Source organism: Calonectris borealis, chromosome 1 (assembly GCF_964195595.1).
Source record: "Calonectris borealis chromosome 1, bCalBor7.hap1.2, whole genome shotgun sequence".
NCBI classification, from domain to species: Eukaryota; Metazoa; Chordata; class Aves; order Procellariiformes; family Procellariidae; genus Calonectris; species Calonectris borealis.
Genome location: NC_134312.1, coordinates 86,189,870 through 86,215,368, shown reverse-complemented (window position 1 = coordinate 86,215,368; position 25,499 = coordinate 86,189,870). Strand labels below are relative to the sequence as shown.

Here is a 25,499-nt window from a genome sequence, read left to right as displayed (position 1 = left end):
GTGTATTATAAAACAAAAGGCAATGGTATTTTTTACTCTGAAGATTACCTTTGAGGCAAGTATAGCTTTCCTCCACTTCAAAGTCAAGCCAATTTGAGCAATCAATACATTACTTTCAATAACCCAAGATGACAACCAGTTAATAGAAAAGATAGGGGAAAAAATGAAATAAGAATGCCTGACCTCACAACCTTTTTCTTGCATATTCCCTTTTTCCAAGGAGACACTTTTAATGCAAAAATTTTCTACCAAAGCAGAAGAATTATTCTCTCTATATCTTGAATTCCAGAAGATATTTAGAAAGGCTATCCAGCCATTCTGCAGGCTGGAGAGTTTGTTGTAAAATAAATGCAGTCAGTCACATGCAGAACACATCATTCCTTCAGAACATATTTAATGAGTTCTGCAAAATGAACTCTGCTTGTATTTACAGCTGTAAACATTTATAACTCAGTCAACCCAAAACCAATATTCCACAGAAAATTTAACTGTGTGCCCTAGTAAGAGTTATTTCATTAGGAAGTTATCAATTGCTATCAGCTATTTTGACTGTAGCCCATCAGGCTTTCTTAAATTCTATGCTTCACTAACTTTTACGATCAGAAAGGTTAACCTACAAAAATGTTAAATGACAAACTGTAGACAGTAATTACATACATATATAGATACTCACAAAAAAGAAAATTTCTGTGTATTTCTTTATGTATTTTTGAGAAAAAGGAAAAACTATTTTTTCACCCAGCATGTAGCTCAAAAATAATGCTGCCCAAACTAAAACTTCAAAAACTCTTGCAGAGCCATAAACAGTAGAAAATGCAATCTTAATGAAAATTTTTGTGCAATCTTGTTTCCTTTTATGAAGTTGAAATAATAAGTTTACAAATTTCTTCTGTTTCCAAAAGAGTTTTCCCTCATGCTTCCCATGCAGGTTTTTTTCTAGTCTAAAAATCGTGTCTGGAAAATTTTGGACAGACGTGCTCATTCCTAGTGAAATCTGTGTGTCCAAATACTAGATCTGTATCAAATAAGTTCAGCCTAATGATTCCTTTTTATGTATTAAAAACAACAATAACAACAAAAACATTTTCAACTGCTTACAAGAACTTCTTTATTTGTGAGTCACAAAGGGGTTTAAAGTGCCATTAGGTCCTGTAAAAGAATACTGCCTTCCTTATATCTGAAAAGCATTCTGCATAAAAAGTATTTGCTCTCTTCATAAAGCACAGAAAGATGGTTTGAATACTTTGGCTACTTTTCTTCCCTTCTCTACAGCTTCTCCTTCTTTTCTTAACCATTTACATTAAGGTTTTATCAATACTGTTTTTCCTCTGTTAGAAAATTTCAAACAAAGCTTACTTTGAGACAAAAAGTGATTTACATTCAGATTGTTTAAATGTAACTCAAATGCCTGAGAAGCACTTGGAAGAAAATTACCTTGACTGATTTTCCCACTCAGTCAATCCTCTTCAGTTAGAGGCAAGACATATTTTAGACACCAACTAAAACTTCTAAGAAACCTTAGAAAAACTAAAGACCAAACTGGATATTCCCTATATTTTTCAACTTAAATCTGAATCCTGAAGTTCAAGTTTCTACTATATATAATAATGAGTCAACAAAATGGCCATGGGCCTTTTTTCTTCTTTAAGGATAACTCTGTAGTAAAGCAAAGCTTTCTACATAGTTATCATAAGACTTTCCTTCCCCTAATGCATAATTCTTCTTTGTCTTTTGACCACAACAAAAATACTTACCTCTGAGATGCAAATTAGCTTTGGAGTGCAATCCTAGGACCATGTAGTAGAGTCACAATGCAAGGTGCTGACTCCCCTGACTCTGAATTGAGAGTTGAAATTCAGCTCATGGGCATCTCTACTGCTTCATCTCTATAGGCAGAATTTTACTGTCCTGTTTTAATCCAGGCAATTCAACCATGTGATCTGTGAAACTGTATCACACAGTTTTCTAAATTCTTTTATCTCTACAAACTTAGAGGAGTGATCACTGAATTCCAAAAATGTCAGTTCCTACAGGCATCACTGAGTTACTTCATACTTGTAGAGAATGGACATTTTCTCTCCCTTTCTATCTCAGTTCCTCTACCAGTTACACTAAGGAATAACAGAGTACTCTGTAAAATCATTTTTAAATCAGCAATTAACAGAGTTGCAGAGATTTAAGAATTTGTATTATAATCTTACATCAATTATTTCCTCTCTGAACTCCCTCCCACTCCATTTCCCTCCTATTAAGAGAAGGGATGCTTTAACAAGCTTTCCTCTTCATTATTAATAAGTAAATAACAGTATTTCTTTCTTCCCAATCTCCACCCTCTTTTTCATAGATCTCACACTATTCTCCTTTCCTTCCCTCTAGGTCTTTCCTTCCTTGTCTCCCTTTGATTCCCTCTCTCCCTCCTCTTCTTTTTCTGAGGCTTTCACATATGAGGAGATCAACATTCATCACAAAGCAGTGCAGTCCATTGAGCAAATATAGCTGCAAGGATATTTCTTCCAACAAACAAGAGGATTGTTTACAATACCTCTGCCCTTTTCTAACGCTCTCCCATAGCTCTCATCTTATCTCCTGCTCTCATCACCCTCCCTCCTATTGCCTGTTTTTTTTTCTCCTATTTTCTTGACCTCTCTTTTCCCCTGCCCACCTTTTCTCTATCCTATCTTTACTGCTCTCCCCTCCTCTCCTCTGCTGGCTCAATACAAAATGCCTCTTCTTGTTAATGCAAAGCATTCTCTCCATGTCTATTATATGAGGCAAGTTGTTCAGATGGCAGAGACAAAAATTCCTGATTTCAGCCCACTGGATGCTGCCTTGTACAACAGCATAAACATTGAGAGTTTGTTTCACAAAATAAACATGGCACAAGAATCAAATACACACAAAGCATAAACAAGCAGCTTATTCCCAGGGCAAAAAATTTATTCTTTGAGACTGTCACTTCTGAGATAGCTAGTAGAAATATTCATTAATGGTCCTTCATAAGAGGGTTTGCCTGTCCCACTAGAAACAATACTAATATCTTTTTACATCTCATGAGATAGTGATTAACCATCAAACAGGAAGACATGTGCTCAATGCTCATCTGGACTACGGTAAGCATACTGGAGAGTGCACTTTTTTTTTCTCTAGAGAAAACTTTGTTAAGTTGTTGCATTATATAAAATCTGTTCTTACCTTCTAGCGAGGTGACTAGATGAAAGAAACAGACCATCCAGAGCCAACCCATTCCCGTCATTCTTCTTGCACTGATGCCAGCTTTAGAATCCATGAAGATTCTCTGTAGATACCACCATCTCCAAAAACCATGCACCACTCCCTTGAAATGGTCAGTGATTTCTTGGAGTGCTTTAATATCTTCCCAAATCAAAGCACAGAGGCCTTTGCACAGAGATACTGGTTAAGGAAAAACAGAAGATGGAGACAGAAGTCAGGTCACAATAATACAGAACTGGCAGTTTTTATATACCCACTCCACAGGACACAGGTGAAAAAGAGTAGCACAGACCCAGTATTTACCATATACCCACACCTCCCACCCCTCAAGACTTCAGTCCCAGTTGTTTTGTACACTGACAACACACACAGATTTTGAGACGTTCATGGCATCAGTGAGAGTGAGGTTCCCAAATCAATGTTAATCTGTCCCACAATATAGGCTGTATCCTTATTTAAGTCCTGATCCTTTGCATCTTTGGCAATGTCCCTTGGGAGGTCGCCATTCCATTTCCCCTGTATGCTTTCCAAATTCTGTTTCTTATAATTACACTTTGCCTTTTCAGGACTCTGCAGGGCAGTATCCATGACAGGAGAGTTTTCACCATTTATGACAATACAAATCTGCACTGCTGACACACTTGTAACTGCATTTCAAATATAGGCATTTGTCCCTTTAAACATATGACTGTACAACACTATTGAAGCTGAAGTATTTTTCCCATTAATATGTCACATGTGAGGAAGCAAATGTTGTGATATTTAAGGTCAAATAGGGAGCCTGCCTTACAGCCAGGAAAAGCACACAAGTCCAAATTTTTTATCTTAAGTGGGAAAAAATCCAAACAAAACCAAACAAAACTCCACCATCACCACCACATAAAGGCTTATCTCGCAGTCAGGGAGCTGCATGTAGCCTAATCCAGCAAAATGATTTTGCTAAGCAAGGTATTTCTGGCTCTATCTGCCCAATTCTCAGCCCACCAGAGAAATATCATGGTAATATGTAGGTTACATGCAAAAAGCCAGTATGTTTTATTTCTGTAGGTGCTCTTTGTGCAGAGCATTGAAAACACTTCAATGTCTTCAGTGAGACAGTGAAGCGTAGCTAAGGACAAAGAAAAATGTCTCAGGCAATATAGAGAAATGGCTCAATAACTTAGCTGAAATAGGGGAGAGAAGAGTTGTAATTAAAAGGGGCAGCCTCACTGTAATTCTCTGAAAACCTAGCAATGGGGGATTTGAGCAAGTTCAGCGTAGCAGAGAAAAAACTATGCGAAAAGGCAATGGAGTGAAATCTGATTTGCTTTACTAAAGAGGGGGAGAAAATACTGGACAGGATGGAATAGTTCTCTCTTAACACTGCCCCTAATGAGAACATAGAGCACCAAACACAGATGAAGCAAAGGCAGCCTGGGCATCGCTAAAACATAAGGAAATTAAAGGGACCTCACGAAGAAGCAAAAACTTTGATTAATGATTTATGAGGAAAGAGAAAAATAAAATCAGTTAAGTATAACTGAGGAAAAATGAAGATTAAATGGGAGGATGGATGTAATACTGCATATTAGTTTATGAAACATGTATACACCACAGAAGAAAAACACCACTGGATGAAACTGTAAAAAGGAGAAAATTCCAGGCTGAATGACCAAAACCCTTCTTTACAGAAAGAACTATCCAAGCACATAGCAGTGTTCTCCAGGAACAGGGCTGAAGACTACTGCCTGAGCCACTAAAAACAAGACCGGGTACACCGGAATCAAGCCTGCGTAACTACTCTACATGGAGACATAAATACACAGCATTTGTACTGCAAGTCAATCTATAACATTATAATATCTAAAAGCCTTTTTTTTAAGCCAGCCAACTCCTGAGAGATGGGGACTTTTAAACATTCATTTTGAAGGCAAATAAATGCAGAAACAGAGGTCAAATAAACTGAAGAAAACTTTCATTTCAGTCAATGGGACTGCATTCATTTACAGAAGGTCTGAAAACAGCCCACAATTCAGACTTTCTTAATGTCACACAACTTACAAGTGGCAGGGCAGGAAACAGAACCAAATATGCTCTGGCTGCTGGATCTCAGGCCAAAGTCTTGAAATCACTAGGTAATATGTAAGGAGGAAATCAGTTTGCTACCACAAAACAGATATAACTAAAAAAACCCTGGTATCAAGAAGCAGACACAAAATCATTTCTGGCTCCAAGGAAACCAGTCGTTCTCCTTCCCTCCCTACCTGCACATCTCTCTTACGACGTCTGTTCAGCTTACCTTGGTAGACCCTGTGTTCCAGCAATATTGCACTGCTCTTCCTGAGGCATCATACAGGCTTTGTTTGGATTAGACTGGAAAATTATTTTTCCATGAAATAAATGGTGGCTAAACCAAAAAGCTGGTTTTGATTTAGCAGTTAAAAAAGGTAAAACTGTCTCTTTTTTTAATTTATTTTGCCTCTTCCACACCTCAAAGAAAGATGCTTAATGAAGGGTAGGGGAGAACATTATGGAAGCATTTAAGGGAGAGTAGGAGGGAAGCACTAGCCTCTCCGAATTAAAGAGTACCAAGCCCCTAAATTGCTAACCACTGCCCTGCCCTTCCCCCCAGCACCTGATGTGTGCAGAATTTGACTACACCCAAAGACACTCATGTTTCTTTAGTTCTCCTACTATTTCTTCCCTACACCAAACTACTTAAAAAGAAACCTCAAACCATCCCAACTTTTAAACCACCCTCTTTTCTTGTCCACACAAGCACCTTTCCATGGCCTTCTCAGCTTGTTACTTCTTCCAAAACCGCTTTCAGACAGATTACCTTTCCTTGCTACAGAATCCACTATCCCCCATTCTCCTCCAAATCCAACTGCAAAGTAATACATCCTCCCTCACAGGATCCTTCAACAAACTTCCTTAAATACCCCTTCTTGTCCTCTCTCTCTTCCAGCTACATAGAACTTGCCACCCATGTACCAGCTGTCAATCCTTCTTATGCAAATCCTTCCATAAAGAATTCTAAACCATTTTTGGGCATATACTTCCTTGGCTAGTGGAATGATCTCCATCTCCTTGGAAGTCCTGAAAATCATAAAGCATCTGAAAAGCATGACAGTTCCTGAGGATCCAAATGTCTTTTAATGATTCAACCCTATAAAACAATGAAGATACCAAGCAGTCAGAAAAGACCAGTTATATATTGCCTTTGCTTTAGTACCAAGCTCCAAGAGATGGGAAATGGAAGTCTCCAGGTTATCTGCTTACATTATTCACCAATGCTACCATGATTGTTTACTTTGGCACCATCACTGTGGTATCTGGATTACCAAAATTTAATTGTGTTCAAGATCCCAAAAAGAGAAATGAATACAATAATCACCAGTATTTTCAAGAATCCTGATTTCTTAGCTGAACAACCAGCGAGGGAAAAATGTTATTCTGGAAGCTTGTCAAGGTGAGTTTTGAACATCTCCAAGGATAGAGATTCCTCAGCTTCTTTGGGCGTCTGTTTCAGAACTGAACCACTACTGGGGATTTTTTTTCTTCCTTATATATAGTCAGAATGTCCCTTGCTCTCTTCTGTTGTATATCTCAACAGAAGAGAGTCAGCTCTTGCCCAGCATCTCAAAGCTTCTTCTACACAAGACTGCAAACACAAGCCATTTCAGCTGGAAAGCCTTGAATGTGAAACCAAGTATGCCTGGCTTAACTGGCACTGTTTACAGCCTGTTTCTTCTCACCAGACAGAGCCAGTGCTGTAATTTCTCACTTTTTCTGAACTCAGTCTTGAAGCGGGAACACTTTAATACAGTCTCCAGGCAAATGATGCTCAGTGCTACAGGATAGATAGCGATAGTGCTTCCATATGTACTAGGACAACTGACACTTGTACAGGCCTGTGCTTGTGAGATTTCTGTCACAAAGGGGGCTGCTGTGTGCCCATCCTGTATCTAACCTGTGCTAAACATAAGTATTTCATGCAGCCAGTATCTCTGCAGCAGTTTCCTTATGCAAATAAACGATTTCCTCAAAGACGACACCTGAAGAGCCACAGGGCACTAGTGTTGCTAAACAGGCCAGCATTGATTCAAAATTCTCTTCTATCAGTGCATGTGTTTTTATTAGAAGGAAAGCAGATTTGCTCCTAGGTTTGTGGAGTCACTTATTTTAGAGTAACCCAATAGCCTATGTCTTGAGTCTTAATGGAGGTGGTATGTACATGACAGATCTAAGAGGGACCTCCTTAGAATGGACTGCTTTTTTTCTTCTGGGTTTGCCTGGCACTCTGAAACTGATCAAGAACAGTGACAACAAGATAAACTGTATTAATTCTCTGCTGGCCACAGGTTCTGTGACCTAAGCTTTAAAGAAAACCCCCCGCTTTCTAATCCTTTTGATTCCACCCATAAATCTTTAGACAGACCTTCGCTGAGGCATGTTCCAGCTTAGCATGCAGACAATATGTAGCCACAGATCAGAAAGTAATGCACATTGACCCTATTCCCCTCTGACAGATACCACCTGCAGAACCCGACATCAAATAGCAGTTAAGCATTCAATTGAACCACGCAGCTGTCCGGGTTCTGCAGGAGGAATTCAGGCATGCCTTTAGGATTAAGAAAAAAGCTAGGATTGTTCAGGCACTGCACAAGCCTCTGGAGAAAAGATGAGAGGTTCTTCCTCTCCATGAATGGAATGTAGCTGTTTCTTTGAGTTCTGTGAAATTAGAGCAAACCAGAAGCAGCAGGAAGAACTATTAGTCCCATAGCCCCCAATTCCTACAGGAGACCTAAGGTCAGTTCCAATATTCTATTCCCTAAAAGCTGACAGGAGTTTGATCCACTGCAGAGAGGATGCTCCATCCTGCACTACTTTGTAGAAATCCCAACTCTAATATTGGTCCACATATCTCATTCCCAGGAGGCATGGAGGCAAATGGAAACAATGGGGCTGCCAACACAATATAAAAATTGTCAGTTCTTAATCAAGAGTTCCTGACAGTCTTCTTTATTGGAAGAACACTTGTGTTTTTGAATGTGCCGTCAAGAGAGTAACAATTCTTCATGCTTTAGCACAAACTATATTTCAAAACACAAGAAAGAACACTGAAGCAGATCAACGTCCATCTAACCCAAGTTTTCTCTGTGTCTCCCATGCCAGGAAGAGGTGCTATTTGGAGACAGCTTGCAAGCCTGGCCTCTAAGTGGTCCACTCCCCTACTATTCGTCCAGCATCCACAAATACAAGACTAGGGTTGCTAGAGAGTATACCCCAATCCATTCCCTTTAGTATCTCTTTATGAATTTATCTAATCCGTTTCGAAATTGCAACAGATTTGAAAAGGTATCTCTCCCTGTGCAACAAAGTACTTTTCTGTGTTTTAAATTATTCTATTAGTAGAAGCTGAAATCGTAACAATGCCAGATTTTTACTCTTTCTATTCTTCTTAACTGTCCCAAGAACTTTTCCAAATCATTTTGCTTCCTCCCACTGGAACAATGCTTCTTCCTCCTTCATTGTTAACTGACTCCTTTAGGCCTATTTCACAGTAGAAATCATTATATGAGTATAGCTTCCCTCTGCTACACTTGATTCAATAGATTTCCCTCATATTTGTCATACTTCTTCCTTACACAAAGCATCTAGATGCAAAATGAATGCACCTCAAAAGATTCTTTAGGGCAGAAAAAATGCTGCACCTTTGCAAGCACAGTGCACATTTTGCAGTATGACTCATAACAGCTTAATATTATCTCTCAGTGAGAAGCATTAAAAATATAAATACGCACAACATCTGGGAGAGTCAAACTACTATTCCAATTAATTTGTGCTGCACACTGATTCACCACATTTAGGCAGAGTACAAAAAGTGGAATTAATACTTCTTCTCATTCATGATAAATAGGGAACCATGATAGTGTTATACATCAAGCAAGAGGCCTTTCCCCCTCCTCTCCCCCTAGTTCTCTCCTACTTTAATTGCTCCTTCGCCACTAAGATGCCCTTGCAGCTACAGTCACACATCTCACTAGGATAAATCTCACAATGCTGTTGTGAAAAGCTGTCACTCAATGCCTGTGCAACACTTTGAGCATGACATAATACTGCCTACCTTCCTTCTTAGACAATAATTACAATAACTGCTATTAATAGAAATCTTTCTACACCCCAAACAGGAAGTGAATGGCGGGAGAGCAACAAATAATTTATCGCTCAAGGCTTTAATATTATGAAGTTAATGCGTTTTTCTCCAAAAAAATTATCACTGGGGCACATATAGCAGCACAGAGAAATGTTTCATTAAATATACAAATCATTTCAATAGTTGCTGTATATCCTTTTATCCTCTGTTACTATTTGAGGTTATTTTGAATGACTCCAAAATATTTTAAAAATATCTGGGAGGAGAGTGGAATTTGTAACAAAGCCTTGTGGATTTTTTTATGATCCGTTCAGTTTATTAATTTAATTTTGAGAGAAAGGCTCTAGGTGCTAATGTATAACTAAGCTTAAAGGAATGCTTCCTCAACAACATACTTCATAAAAGATTTCCTCTAGCTGGCTTGATCATTTGTTTCTTACAGATTATCTAAATAGGGTTGTGTCTGTGTCTTTTGGGATTCTTTAAGTTTATAACAACAATCCAAAGGTTGATTCTGAATGGTCTCCAAAGAAAGGGATTTATTTCCTTGTTTACCATGGAAATACCAGGAGTCTTGAAGCTGATCTTCCACGATCTGATTATACATTTCCTAGTGGGATCCAAGTTAAGAACTTTCATAGCCCTTAAAGGGAAGAGAAGCTTATTTTCATGAATTTTTATTAAGCCCTTGAGGCTCGGGCATAATTTATGTCCAGAAAATGGCATAAATTTGGGCATAATTTATGCCCAAATTAGAAGCATAATCACTCAAAAACCTCTACAGTCAGTGGACTGAGCTGAATCATCGTCAGTAGGTACCTAAGATCTGCACTAATTAAAAAAGGGAGCTATGGACAGCTAAACAGGCCCCTGCAGATGACTCCTTAGGTGCAGCCTAAAGGTATCTGGGGAGATTCTGAGCCTCTGTGCTGTCTTCCAAACCATACAGGTGGTCACGTTAGCGTGGCCCCACCATAACGCAAGAGGAAGCAGTTAATGAACTGCTACACCACCTGGATGCTCAAAAGTCTATGGGGCCGGATGGGATCCACCCAAGAGTACTGAGGGAGCTGGAGGAGGAGCTTGCCAAGCCACTCTCCATCATTCATCAGCAGTCCTGGTGAACAGGGGAGGTCCCGGACGACTGGAGGCTTGCCAATGTGACGCCCGTCTACAAGAAGGGCCGGAAGGAGGATCCAGGGAACTACAGGCCTGTCAGCCTGACCTCAGTACCAGGGAAGGTTATGGAGCGGTTCATCTTGAGGGTGCTCACAAGGCATATGCAGGACAACCAGGGGATCAGGCCCAGCCAGCACGGGTTCATGGAAGGCAGGTCCTGCTTGACCAACTTGATCTACTTCTATGACCAGGTGACCCGCCTAGTAGATGAGGGTCTACCTGGACTTTAGTAAAGCCTTTGACACTGTCTTCCACAGCATTCTAGAGAAGCTGGCGGCTCACGGCTTAGACAGGTGCACTCTTCACTGGGTAACAAACTGCCTGGACAGACAAGCCCAGAGAGCTGTTGGCGAACGGAGTTAAATCCAGTTGGCGGCCGGTCACGAGGGGTGTTCCCCAGGGCTCAGTTTTGGGGCCGGTCTTGTTCAATATCTTTATCAATGATCTGGATGAGGGGATTGAGTGCTCCCTCAGTATGTTTGTAGATGACACCAAGTTGGGCGGGAGTGTTGATCTGCTCGAGGGTAGGAAGGCTCTGCAGAGGGACCTGGACAGGCTGGATCGATGGGCTGAGGCCAATTGTATGAGATTTAACAAAGTCAAGTGCCGGGTCCTGCACCTCGGTCACAACAACCCCATGCAACGCTACAGGCTTGGGGAAGAGTGGCTGGAAAGCTGCCCAGAGGAAAAGGAACTGGTTGACAGCCGGCTGAACATGTGCCCAGGTGGCCAAGAAGGCCAACAGCATCCTGGCCTGTATCAGAAATAGTGTGGCCAGCAGGAGTAGGGAAGTGATTGTGCCCCTGTACTCGGCACTGGTGAGGCCGCACCTCGAATACTGTGTTCAGTTTTGGGCCCCTCACTACAAGAAGGACATTGAGGTGCTGGAGCGTGTCCAGAGAAGGGCAACGAAGCTGGTAAAGGGTCTGGAGAACAACTCTTATGAGGAGCGGCTGAGGGAACTGAGACTGTTTAGCCTGGAGAAGAGGAGGCTCAGGGGAGACCTTATCGCTCTCTACAACTACCTGAAAGGAGGTTGTAGCGGGGTGGGTGTTGGTCTCTTCTCCCAAGTAACCAGCGATAGGACGAGAGGAAATGGCCTCAAGTTGCGCCAAGGGAGGTTTAGATTGGACATTAGGAAAAATTTCTTTACTGAAAGTGTGGTTAAACATTGGAACAGGCTGCCCAGGCAAGTGGTTGAGTCACCATCCCTGGAAGTATTTAAAAGACGTGTAGATGTGGCGCTTTGGGACATGGTTTAGTGGGCATGGTGGTGTTGGGTTGACGGTTGGACTCGATGAAAAGATTAAGGTCTTTTCCAACCTTAATGATTCTATGATTCTGTTTTATGATTCTATGATTCTATTGCTTTAGATAACTACAGTGCTTTCCTTTAAATCTCTCTTCTCTGACACATGTACTTGGCTAGAGAAGCCTCGCAGCTTTGCTTGTGACCCTAGTTTATCTTCCTAACCAAAATTCATTCACCACTGCCCTGTGTTTCCACAGACTCTCTCAATGCCTCCCCATTATGTTTCTGCTATGCTTAACAAGATGGACACTGATCTCTTGAAACTATTGCAATTTAAAAAAAAAAAAAATTAAATTAAAGAAACAGATTCTTTCTTCCACCTGCTTATTAGGTACTTGAATTACATGCATATTAAGTACAACAAAGCTCTTGAATAAAATCTCTTCCTACTTCACAAGATTTAACTTAATTGATAATTTTTATAGTGGTTCGTGTACTTTTCAAAGAAAAATTGGTAATTATACTCAAGTTTCTAACATTAACACTTGGAAGTAAAATCCTGGTTTTAGAATATTAATAATGTTATAGAATGAAAAATGTGAAGAAATGCATTGTTGTGTATGTTATCCATCGCTTGCCTGATAGAAACTCTCCTAAAAAATAATAGGAATCGGAGTGATACAGAAACTGCTCCCTTTGAATTTTCATATAGTAAATGAAGGAGACTGCAGAAAGAAGAGGGAGAAAAAAAATCAGCAGCTGCCCGTCACATTTATCTTCTTTGATGGAAAGAGAAGATAACAGCTGTACCTACTGGTTATGGTTTCACTATGCTCTGATCAATTTTACTCTAATTTCTCAGGAAACTTCTCTCAGTACAACTGCGCACAGATCCTTGTAATGCACTTTTATCTATGTGGAAAAAACCATGATGTTTTCAACTTCAGGTATGATTTACCTTTAACAAGTATACTTTTATCTGTACAAAAGGAAGACATAAGGCCTCAGAGAGGAAAAAAATAGGTAATTTACAAGGTCTAGGGCACAGCAGCAAAGCCTTCTCAAGCACTCTGTAAAAGGTTGTATTTCCAAAATTCTAAGCACAGAATTTTACATTTAAGGGATTCAGCTTAAATATCCCTGAAGATGGCCACATTATTAACTTCTAGGTGAAAAAATTCTGTAGTAATAAAAATTCTTTGAAAATTGACATCTCCTCCTCCGGTACAACTGGCAACAGTTAAGTTTAAGTAAACGCTTCAAATTTCACAGTAATTTTATGATAGAAAAGTTTGAAAACGACAAAGGAAAAAGATGCATACTATTTTGGCACTAAAAAAGGGACGAGAAATAAAACTTTTTCACAAACAGTATTTAAACAAAGGATGTGTGACGAAAGGGTGTGTCCCTAAAACCATCTACTCAGCAATGCTGATCTTGCTTCTTTTTCATCTGAAATTAAAGTTTTATTATATACCACGTTCTGATTGCTGATGAATGGAAAATGATAAAGAGGCCAACCACAGTGTTAGCAATGGCCAGGCAAGCAACGCCATCAGAGAAATAACCTTGACATTTGCTGACAAGTCTGCGAGAGTATCTGCAAATCTGCATGGACAAACCAATCATGGAGCTGCAAAAGGGCCTTAAAGGCACTGTCAGGACACTAGAAAAGAAATCAAGGGCCTGAAAGGTTGGGTGGGGGTGAGAGTGGCTTACAAAAGTAAGATATGGATAAGCCTAAGAAAAGGGATATTTTATAATAATGCTGTTTCCCGTTTTAAATTAAGAATATAGCCTTACATGGCATGTCTAGAAATATATGACCCAAGACCTATGCACAAACACTCAAAACATACAATGGAGGGCAAAAAAGAAACTGAGAATACTTTTTTCTTGAACTGCTCTTGGTGGACAAAAGTTTGCAAAGCCCTTTAGGAAGGATTAAGATTTTCTTCAGCTGCAGTAAAGAATCTTCACTTTTTGTAAAAATATACTTACTGTCTTCACCTCAAATTTTGCTTTTGACTTTATGAGGCTTGTACAGTAAGGAATACTTAGCATAAGCAGAAAATGCATGCTATTCATATTAACAGTATCCAAACTTATGCTGCCTGTTAGGAGACAGTGGCAGCACTGACAGTTTGTTAAAAGATAATGTTCCTCTTCTATGGGAATTCCCTGCATTTTGAAATTGCCTTTCATTCCATGAGAGAAACTGACATTTCAAAACAGACTACAGAAAGAACTAATAATATTAAAACATCTTCATTTAAGTACTGCTCTTTTTATTAACCTCCTTTCTGGCTTCAAGGAGGCAACTTGGGTTTTCAGAGAATGTGCTTCATGATTTAAGGGTTAATTATAACTACTTTTTTCCATTTTAATCAGTTTCACAGCCTTGGGCTGTCATAGAGCTTGGTTCTCAAATTGTTGGCTGCATGCATTTGCAGATAAAGGCTACTTTTAATTTTTAAAACTATTTAATTATTAGCATTATTTATCATCGCTGTTTTTACTCCTGTTAAGAGAAGCAAGGAAAGAGTGCTTCTTTGTAAAATAACAAGGCAGAAAAGCACTGAAGTATAATCACTTTACTGACTTGTTAATTGCCCTGATCTTGCTGTCCAAACCTCCTCCCCCAACCCCACTCCATGCAGTTGTTTACCAGCTAGCTTCCATCCAATTATACCCCCATACCTATTGCAAATAGCAGTTTTTGAGTTCATAAGGTTGCCCTAACAGAGGCCTGTTACATAACATATTCCCTGAATGGAAGTGAGAATAAGAAATTATTTTCAGTCAAGCTGATTCCCTTAAATTTTGCTGACTGCACCAACAGGCTATACAATAGACAAGCTTTAGCTCCAGCTAAATGTAAATTAGAGCGTTTGATGTGGAAATATATGCACAAAACTAGGAAGCTATGAGGGAGAGAGAAAATGGCTGAGAAGAGTTCTACCACACAGTTTTCATCCTTATATGACCACTGTTTGTCTAGATGGGAATTCTGTCTGTTCCACCATTAGTTTGAGCCTTATGTTCCCATTAGGCACTAAAATACTACAAAATAATCCTGCACTGCCCTGATCATACTCCACAGAACTGCACACCAACACTACCTATAGTCTGTCCATAACCATTTTTGCAGGAGGTGTTACTGCACTATGCAGTAACAAGCAACTAAGGAGCTATCTTGGTAGCAATCTCTCAAGGCACACTAAGAACACAGAGACAGGAACTATGAGACCTAGAACTTATTCTGGGAAAACTTTAAGAAAATAGATGATTTCTCCAGTTTTGCTCTCTTCAGTTCCAGTCTCCAAATCCATAATCTTCATTCAGACTTGGTCTCCTTCCCTCATAGAACCTTGGTCTCACTGTTAAATAACCTGAACTGAGCAACAAGAACAGAGAAGATAAGGGTCCTATTCAACTTCAGAAACATCTGACTTATTCTTTAATACTAATTTTCTTTTACTTTTTGTCAATGATATATAGATATTTATTTAGAGGGCAACATTAATGATTCATGTTGGTTCAAGGCTTAGAACAGGCTCTCACTTTGATTTTGGGAATCAGGTTGCCCAAATTGGCTCTTGTCTAGGAGACAGTTGAGAGAGCAATGAGGCAGAAATGGCAGCTTGAAGAAGAGAAGTGAGATCAACGCTGCAAAGAAGAGAGAGGTGACCTGAAAGGGAATGACTGGGTGGAACAATTAGCTGAGTTCAGTGAAGCATCATAGGGAGCCCATGTATAGTGAAAGCGGGTTAGAGAGCCCCACCAAAAATTTGAACTTGCCACTGGCAGAGCCTGCAGAGCAGCCAATTCCATTCTCAGGTCCTTCCCTCCTCCTCCATCCTGCATTTCCAGTTCGTTGTTTCCACCCTCAGGAAATAGGAACATTATGTGCCACTAATACTTCAGCAGAACAGAAAAAGTCTTAAGAGGAAAAGGGAGGCCAAGCGGGTTACAGTAGAAAGATATTTCAGGCTCATAGCATCTCCTTCTGACGCATGTTTGTATTATTTTTTGTGCCAGAGATGAAAGCAATAACATATAAATCTCAGAGCTCATCCTGCCTTCTCTGTGTCTCAAAGGCATATTTATATTTCAGTGTTGATGCTGGGGCTCACTGCTCTTGTTACAGTCACGTCCATCTTCAAAACCAAAGGATTACACCTAAAATGGAGCAAGTACAACACACCACTTCCTTTCCTTGGATACCAACCAGTCTTGGTTGTAAGGCAGCAGAGCCAAGATGCATTTTCTATCAGGAAGGTAGTCCCTCCCCCAGTTGCTGGTGAGACTAATAACAGAAACTACAAGAGGGGGATGGGCATCTTTATTTAGACAACATCTGGCCTACAGTCGCCAGCCAACAGCAGGATTTTTGTCTGTATATTCCTTTAAGCTTTGCTAGTTATATTTTTAAATGACATAAGCAATAGGGCTTCCACGACTTCCTACAATCTACTTAGACCCTTGCTGGAAGAAAACATGCCTTAATACTGAACCGGAAATCATCTCCTTTGAGCAATTTGAGCCAGCCCTTTTACTTTAGCCACATTGCCTAGGATCCTGTCAATAGTCTCCCAGGTACTATATACTCCAGAGCAACCCTTTTTCAGTCATCACGAAGCTAGTTCTTTTCAATAGCATGTCAAAAATTCCCTGTAGTCTCCCAATCACTTTTGTCACTCTTCACCGAGCTCCCAGTTCATCTGTGCCATGGCAGAGAAGTTTACACAGTCAAATACAAATAGCCTATGTGCATTTGCATTAGTGCCATAAAGTCAGGGATTGTCCAATTTCAACACCACAGGTTCAGAGAGGCACAAGAGAAAATATAGTAGAAAACACTGGGCTGATCTGCTATATGATCTGGGGGGGGGGGGGGGAAGCAAAGCCTTTTTCAAAAGAATCATCTAAAAAATAATTTTAGAAGAACTTTCTGAGCTTTTAGGGCAAGCTTCCCCTTCCCACTCTGATTTCTATCCACACAACTCTTCATAACACTATTAGACACAGTGGGCTGGTACAGACTATCAGCCAAGAGAAGCAAGACAGGCACAACAATTCAACAAGCCTATTCTGATCCTTTCACTTAGACTTGTCCAGTAGGTGTTAATTTACCGAAGAGAGTAAAACTTGCTTTAGCTTAATTCTTTTAAAGAACTGAACATTTTTATTTTTACTCTGTTTCCAAAGACTGATCTGTTTTCTTTACACCTTGTCACCACACACACTCTTTTGGGGGTAATTCATTAGACAAAATCAAAAGAATCTATTTAGGAAACAATTTTTAAGCCATTCTCTTCAGGTAACAGGGATCTAGTCGCTAATTTGGTTTCCTTAGTTGCAGGAACCTGCAGCTCTCCGAGACCATCCAGAGCCACTTCTAATTCAAGACGGCTAAAATTATCCATGAGAAACATGCAATTGTCAACACGATTCACCCAGTCAGGGTTAGGATGACTTTTGACTGAAACAACGAGCACAAGTCATGCATCATTCCCATTACGTTACTTCACCAAATGTCTTTCTGGTGCTCAGCCTGGGGCCCTGAGCAAAAACGTGCTACAGGAAGGCTCCAAAAGAAAACTAATTAGTCTTCAGCTTGACTCCACATACATGCCCCGGCAGAATACAACACCAAGACACATGCAAACTACAGAAAATTCCCTCTGTCAAGCCTCTATCTATCTAGATTTTAACAGACTGCTGATTTATACTCAGGTCAGCACAATTTGTTCTCAAATCATGTTGTACTGCACCTTTACCGATTCCTAACATGCTTAGATACTGGAGGAGGAGAAGGCAGAGAAGATCCTCTCTGCACTAGTAATTAAATGAACATTCCTCAACAGAACTATTCCATTCCTGATACCATAATGATGGCAGTCATAACTGCTGATATGGTGACCCCTTTATGAACAACACATGCTCCAAATGGGATTAGCAAACTCTCTGAAAAGGGAAAATGCCAGTACATATCTGCAATCCCATTGCTGCTGGCACCAGCTCAAAACCTACTGACATTAGCAAGGGAAGGGACCATCTGGGAGACAACTGCAGGCAAGCATCCCAATCCAGCTGTGCTTCCAGCAACTTCTTCCTGGCTCAAAATCAAGAAGGAATAATTTCAAACATCTTCCTGGTGCAGAAAGCATTTCAGATTCTGCTTACTGGAATCAAATTGATCCTAGCTGTGAGTGAAATGTAACATTTGGAAATTCAAACAGTTTATAAACAGTCCAATTTGAACTTCCAAATTGAAATTATTCAAAACCTGCCCAGAAATCACTGCAACAATATCCCTCTTGTGACACCCCACCCTCTTAAAGAATAGTTAGGCAGATAAGAGAGATCTGCCAAGGAACTCTGCTTCCATTTGTAGACAACCTTAGGATATGAGAGAACCTGTGGTAAGCCTGATGCTCAATGCCTCAACACAGGCGTCTGTATCCTACACACTGCCTCTGAAGTGGTCAGCTGGGCCAAATAGATTCATATCATGTGAGTGTTTTACAGTAAGTGGGAAAGAGATCAGGTCATTTAGGGAGCTTTGAAAGCTTTACAGTAACTTGGAGGAACATCGGTATGCTAAAACAGAAATAACTTACAAAGAGTCAGTAGTCCTCAGTCTCTAGCTTCTAGGGTTTAATTACATGATTTAGACACATTGGATATTTTCCAAAGACATGGCACAGAGAAAAAAACTGCACTTGGAAACTGCAGAATCAGCAGAGGAATCATTTACTTGGCAAGCTTGGGGAGAAAAAAAAAGAAAAAGCCTGTCTGAAAATGAAGTCATGTATGTTTCAATATACAGGTCTGGGCTGGCGAGAATTTCCATCCTAAGGTGAACCAAGACCTTAAGGATCCAGCCTTTGTATGTAAGGCTATAGTTTTCAGACTGGATAGGCTGTGTTCTCATAGTATCCAGCATCTTCTCTACTCCCACAATAGCACTTTTTTTTCTCCTCTTTAAATGTGCATGTATGCATGCATATAGGAGGGGGTGTGTGCACGTGAAACATTTGAACAAAAATTTTCTTGACAAGCAAGCCCTGAACAGCAGAATGCACAGGGGCCTCTGGAGGCATGCAAAATTGAAACCAGTGACTAGAAGAGCTTGACTTGCAAAGCTGCTTCTTTTCTCAGAAGTGGTCTCAAGAACAATCTTCAAGTAGCACCTCCGTGACAGGAGCATCAGCCTGCTCCATGGTGACTTTTTAAGAGGCAAGACAGGATCTTCTGAAATATTGTGCCAGTACCTCCATAATGTACACACTTTTTAATTTTTTTTTAAACACCACATGTATTAATAGTACATTTAAAATAAAATACTATTCCTGGTGGCAGGGGAATATTTCTTGAAAGCACAACACATGCTTCTGAGAAGAAAGCACTAGTGTTGTTCTTCTCTTTTTTAAGTTTAAAACTCCTTGTATAAATCAAATGCGAGAAGAGTGACAACATGAAATGGCATTTTCTCACTCAGCGCATTTGCTGCTCACATGTCAGAGTACCATGGCTGAAATGAGTAATTAAGGAGTTTTCATCCTTTTGGGGGTCTGTTTACGTAGCACAGTTGGCACCACTCGAGACAGAGAGCTAGTTTGCTGCTGTAAAACATCTACAGAATTAGTTACAAAATCCACGTAAGTTATACTTATGCACACCCCCTGAAGTCCTTGACGCTGCATGGTTGCCAAAGAGAGCAAATATGGAGAGAAGAGGGATGTCCAGTCCAAGACTTAACAGGCAGAAGCTAAATGATAAGGTTGCAAAGAGTTGGAAAACTGCTGAATTTGTGTAGCTGGAAAAAGGATGTTAACTGTATTGCTGTAAGATGATCTAAAACTTCCTAACAAAATACAAATTTTCCTTTTTTTAAACACTAAGATATAATACTAATACAATATTAAAGCAGGTTTAAGAAAAAACATAAGAGAAAATAATGACAAAATTATAGGAGGTTCCTCAAATTTTTAATCAACTTTTCTCTTCATAGAAATGAGGCTTTTAGCTTTTTGAAAAAAATCATTATATGTTTATGACCAAGAACAGCCAATCTGGGATATTCTTAACAAACACTTTTTCACAAGAGCGCCCTTTTTGGGTAATATTGGCATCCTTTTCGGTGGCTAAACCGCTTTGTAAAGATCTAGCTTGACTATACATACTAATTTCTACTTCGTCCATCTTCTATTGTTTGTGTGTGCAGTAAACATATGCAATATGGCCACAGAAATGAGAAATAAAAAAAAACCTGTGCAACCTTAAATGTACTCTAAAAGTACTTTGCACTCATCTGCAGGGACTTTAGGAGAACCTTCCACACAGGGGCTGCTGAGGGATAATGCATGGATAACAAGGAAGAGCAGGTTTTAGGGGGAGCAGACCTATAAAGGGAAGCATTCCTGAAGCCAGAGGAAAAGCATGCATAAATCTCGTAACAGTGCAGGTATCCAGGGAAGGAGAGCTGACCACAAAGCAACTCTATCTTAATGGAGGCACACAAGGTAAGGGGTGAGAAACTATAGTGATCTCTTACATGATTCTCTGCATATGGCACATGCAGTATCAAAGGGGAGAACAGGAATACATCTGCACCTGGGCACAAAGAGAAGTGTACACAGTGAATTTATATAAGCATAAAGAAGACAATTCTCAACGGACTGAGGGATCAGCTCTCTTGTCAGACACATCTGCGGGCAGTCTATGGGAGCATGCTGGAGAATAAGCAGCTGTCTCCTTGGAGCCTTTCCCCCAAAAAGCATTTACACTGTGTCATTGGTCAGACTGCAAGACAAATATAGAAGGCGAAGACAGTAGCAGCCTTGGCCAAAAGAAAAGAGAGGAGACACATTTCCCCCAATCCCCTCCAAAAACGGTCTCTATAATCCAAGCTGTTCTTGCCACAGCTAACAGCTTGGAAGAGCTGAGAACCTCAGAACAAAGCAAGAAAACATGCCTTTCTGCAGGGTTTCGGTGATTAAATTAGAGAGGATACAATCCTGCTTCATACAAGCTCCAATGCCCCAAAGTAATGGTATTTCCAAGTATCAAAACACATGGTCATACAAACAGTTCTGTGCAGCTCAGTGCAAGCACAAGAAAGTCAAATAGGAGAGAACTCAGAAGACAAGAAAAAACGTTTAGTGGCTAAAGAGACACACATACATGTCTGGGAATTAAAAACTGCACATTTGTAATTTGGCTAAGAGGACATACATGCAAAAGGCAGTAAAGGAAAAGATGCAATTATGTGCAGTTATCTGAAGCTTGCCAAAACACTAGCAAAATAAACTGAAGTGGTGCAAGGTGTTGAATTTAGGGAATGAACTTCTAGAGAAAAACAGGGGGTTTTTTTCAGCAGAGAGATTGGGTAACATCAAAGAAAAAGGGTGATTAGATTGTGGATTATCTCTTCCTTTCCTGCTCCCAAAGGAACCTCAACATTGGAATTATTTCAAACTGGGAATGAAGAAAGATCTAAAAATAGTCACTAAATCTTGTATTAGTGGCTTGGGGCAGGTGGACCAGCAGTGACTAAATAAGAGGTCCACCCATGTCCAGTTTCCATGTTTCTGATTAGAACCTACGTAACAAGGAAGAAGGGAGCCTCCCTTGTTCATCCTAGCTGAGGTTGCAGATCTGTCTCTGTAACAGATGTGTCTGGTGGCAGCTACTCTTCCCATTATCTTGACTTTGTTGTTTCCATTTGCCCTCTCACTCTCCTTCCTCATCAATCTGCATGACTTGATATCACTGCCTATGAAGGATGCCCCTTGGGAGATTTGCTTCCCCATCTTTACTCTCTTATTTCTAGAACTTGTGGGGGAGGCAGGTGATATTCGCTCTTCTCCCCAACCAAATGAGTGTGGTAATAGCATGAGAAACTTCAGAGTAAGTGAAATTATCTCAGTGGATCCATGAAAGGCAAATTTAAAATTACCCATCACAACAGCCCCTCCCACATTCACAGATTTATTTAGCATGACTTGCATCATCTCCTTGAAAAATAGGTTAACATGGCTTTTCTCTGTCACAAGCACTCATACAGCCATTTGTCCCCCACAAGAGCATTAACAACCCTACCCACAGAGAAGGCCACAAAGCCTTCCTTGTATCGTTCCTCGAGGATCAGGCACCTACACCAGCATACAACTACCCCCGCCTTCCTGCTTCAGAGACTTCAAAGGCAGCATTTAACTATGGCTCTTCAAGGAGCTAGAGAGAGAAAAACAACACGCACAGGAGCAGACCAAACACATCATGCATGTGTGGAAGATACTGGCTTTGATAGTAATTTCTGTGAAACCGTGACCCGATTTCAAACAGCTTTTCTCCCCTTGCCCACACACGGCATCTGACAGGAGAGGTGCGCTTGGGGGAGGGTCCTTCTGGGCACTCCGAGTCCCAGTAACACAACCTTTAAACAGATACCAGGAAAGGAGAAAAAACCCACAACCTTAGGAGTTTTAATCTCTTTCAGAAGTAGTACTCGTTTGTTCTGTGTCTCCCCCCTCCCCGGGATGGCAGAAACCCCAGGATATCCTCGACCATGGCTCTCTTCCTCAGATCTCTTCGGCCAGGCTCACAATGCCCTTCCCCGCCGGCCCGCTCGCCCGCCACAATACCTTTTGCAGGACTCCAGCAACACCCCCTTCACTTCCCAGCATTACTCAAGCAGTTTTCGCAGGAGCCCTTCCCGCTAGAGCCGTGGCGACCGGCCTCCCGGCATCAGAAAAGTTGGACAAAGACCATTTTCACCGTGTAAGTTACACCATCTCGATGGGCTAGCGCCAGGTCCCTCTCGCTCTGCACCCACTGCCGCTTTGTCCCCCGGCCCCGGGCACAGCCGTTGGCCCTCGATTGGTTCCTTCAACAAGTCGGATGCTTGCGAGCAGTCCCGATCCTTGCACTCTCTCCAGGCCCTTCTCTGGAAACGTTTTTTCCTCTCCTCTCCCCGCCCAGGAACCTTCTCTTACAGGAATCTCTCTTCCTCCCGCTTCCTAGGATCTGCCTTGTCCCTTTCTCCGGGCTCCCCTCTCTCTCTCGCTTTCTCTCTCCCCTCCCTCCCCTCCTCGCCGTGCCCCTCCTCCTCTCTCTAGGCTCCCGCCCCCGCCCCCCGACCTGCTTTCCTTTGCAGAGGCCCAGCCTAGCGCAGCAGCACGCGACGGCAAATGGGGCTGGGGGCGCTGCGAGATCCCACGCTCTGAGGCGGCGGCAGCCACTCCTGTCACTGCCGCGGCGGTCACCATCCTCTCTCCCACCCCCGCCGGCTCCCTCGTCCCCTGCCGCCGCGGGCTCCCCTCTGCCGGCTGCCGCAGCCAAGGCTCGCAGTGATAGAGGGGGGTGCGGAGCCGGCCTCCTCTCATAGCCGCTCCATTGGGCGGGTCACTGGGCGGCACCGGGTTCCGTCCTCGATTCAAGTCATTGCTGCTCAGGCTCCCTCCCGCTTTCCCCACCCAGCGTCTTTCAGAGGGGGATTTTCCGAGTGGGTCTTTCCTCGCCACAGCGTCAGAGCTGCGGGCCTGCACCTTCTCCGCCCCGCTGTCTTGCAGCAGCTGGACTTTCTGTGGGGATGCCCGAGTGTGACTGCAGGTGTGCATGCCCGTGCTAGGTTCGTGCCACAAGGTACAGTGTGGCGGTACAGGAGTAACAGCATGAACTACTGATCCTTGGTCAGTCTCTCTTGACATTGTTGAAATCCATGTTGCTGTACGGCATCTGCTGTTGTTCTGTGGCAACCTCGCTTAAAGTTAGCACATATGTGCTTATTTGCACTCCACTTCTAAATGCTCAAGATCAAATGTCACAGAAGCTAGGTGCTTCCTTGATTCTAGGTACTAACAAACCTCAACTCAACCAGCAATGGCATGGATGAATCAACCAGGATTCCTCAATTCTCACAAAGGAGAACCTCAGCTTCCCATGTAGAAACAAAGGACTGGAAGCATCTTTCTGGGTCACGCCTATCTCCTGCTACTGCAAGAACAAGAGTCTACCTACTCAATCTGCAAATGTCACTAGGCTGAATATGGAGAAATGCTAGAGGATGAGGCATGCTGCGTAATCCTCTGATTGTACCTACCGTTCAGTGAGTTACATGGACAAGTGGTAGAAAATTAGGGTGATGTGAGCTACAGTGCAAGCAGAGTGTGCCTATTAGGATGGAACAGAAAATACATCAGAACTCAGTGGCTTACAATTCACAAACACTTCTGTGATAACACAGAGCAGAATTTTGGGCTTCTGCCAAAGTAACTTCCTTAGGTTTGAAGTACGAGCTTCACATTACATACAATATAAAGTGACTGTGATTCCCTTCAATGTAAAACACTGGTACACATAGAAAAGTACAAATGCACATTAGACACCCCACTGCATGATAAACTGTATAAACTTCTGTTTAAAAGAAATATTATCAGCAGATAGTGCCACATCTTAGAGTTCAAAAAGCTAGGGCTAGTTTCCACACAGCACAGCCTTTTCTAGCAGTTCTGTATATATGCAGAGTAACACAAATACCTACATCTTCCCAGACAGCATAGTTTCTTTCTTAATCCTCTCGGGGGGGCGGGGGGGTTCGAGACACCAATTACAACAGACCTGCCAACTCCCCCCCCGCCCCCGCCTTTCCCTCCCATCCCCCCCCGGCCTGATTCTAAAACAAATTGACTTCAGGAGAAATTGCAGGTACTCAGCTCCTCTTGGAATCTGGTCCTTACTCAGTTCGGTAGTAAATTTTTGCACGTATGTTTTCCTTTCTTCCTCGTTTTAGTACTACGAGGATCATCTGGCCCCTAGAAAGGAGCAGTGGGACTGTACCATTGCACCGGGGTCGCGAAAGACGTTAACTAGCTGCTTTGTTCAATAGCTGCAGCAACACTTCCTCCCCTTTATGGTAATGGATTATTCCTCCCAAAATCTCCTCCTCCTCCTTTTTGCGGAATGAAACCCAAGCCTGAGCGAGCTGCTACTCTGAATGGGGAAGTTTGGGAAAAGTTCCTGTGCCACAGGGATGCACGCATGCACATGCAACATCCAAACCCTCTTTAAAATCTCACTTGGTGGAAGGCAAAACGACAGTCAACCCTTTACTAGGGATTAATTTTAAGGCACTCTTTAAATGTTCTTTTTTCAATGCTGCAGCATTTTGCAATGCATGCATTTATATCTTCAAAAACTTTTCCACTTTCTGAAACCTTCGTCTACTAGGCAGATTATCACATCCTACTAGAAAAACTCACACCTCTCAAACGTAAACAGTCACAGACCAGACATGACAGAAACAGAGAAACAAAAGCTCTCCATCCCAAACTACCATGGATGGATCAGATTGTCAGGTCAATCTTAAATGTGACAAAACCAGCATACCCTATGCAACAGCGTGGCTGCATGATATAGCTCAGTGGTCTCCAAAGTGGCGTGGTGCATGCACCCCAAGGGGTGTGCGAGATGACCCATTGGGGTGCAGGAAGAAAATATTAGAACTTCAATAGTACATTTATGTAATTTATAAATAAGTAAATGTACATATATTGGGGGTGTATGCTAAAGTTTTTTACCCACAGGGGTACATGATCAAAAAAGTTTGGAGATCACTGATATAGACAATCATGTGCTCCAACTTACATAAACAGACATTCATTTTATAGACACAGAATTCCACACAATAGT

At 41.5% G+C, this 25,499-nt stretch overlaps 1 protein-coding gene across 1 annotated transcript in view; it reads right to left on the bottom strand.

Moving 5' to 3' along the window:
• LOC142088637 (ephrin type-B receptor 5) overlaps positions 1-22,854 on the bottom strand; it is an 84,903-nt gene extending 62,049 nt beyond the window's left edge. The window contains exons 1-2 of the mRNA XM_075164140.1: positions 22,454-22,854; positions 3,193-3,411 (exon numbers count right to left, since the gene is read on the bottom strand). Of these exons, the coding sequence (XP_075020241.1) occupies positions 3,193-3,286 (94 nt within the window). The 5' untranslated portion in view covers positions 3,287-3,411; positions 22,454-22,854. The remainder of the gene's footprint in view (positions 1-3,192; positions 3,412-22,453) is intronic.
• Between the last annotated feature and the right edge of the window lie 2,645 nt (positions 22,855-25,499).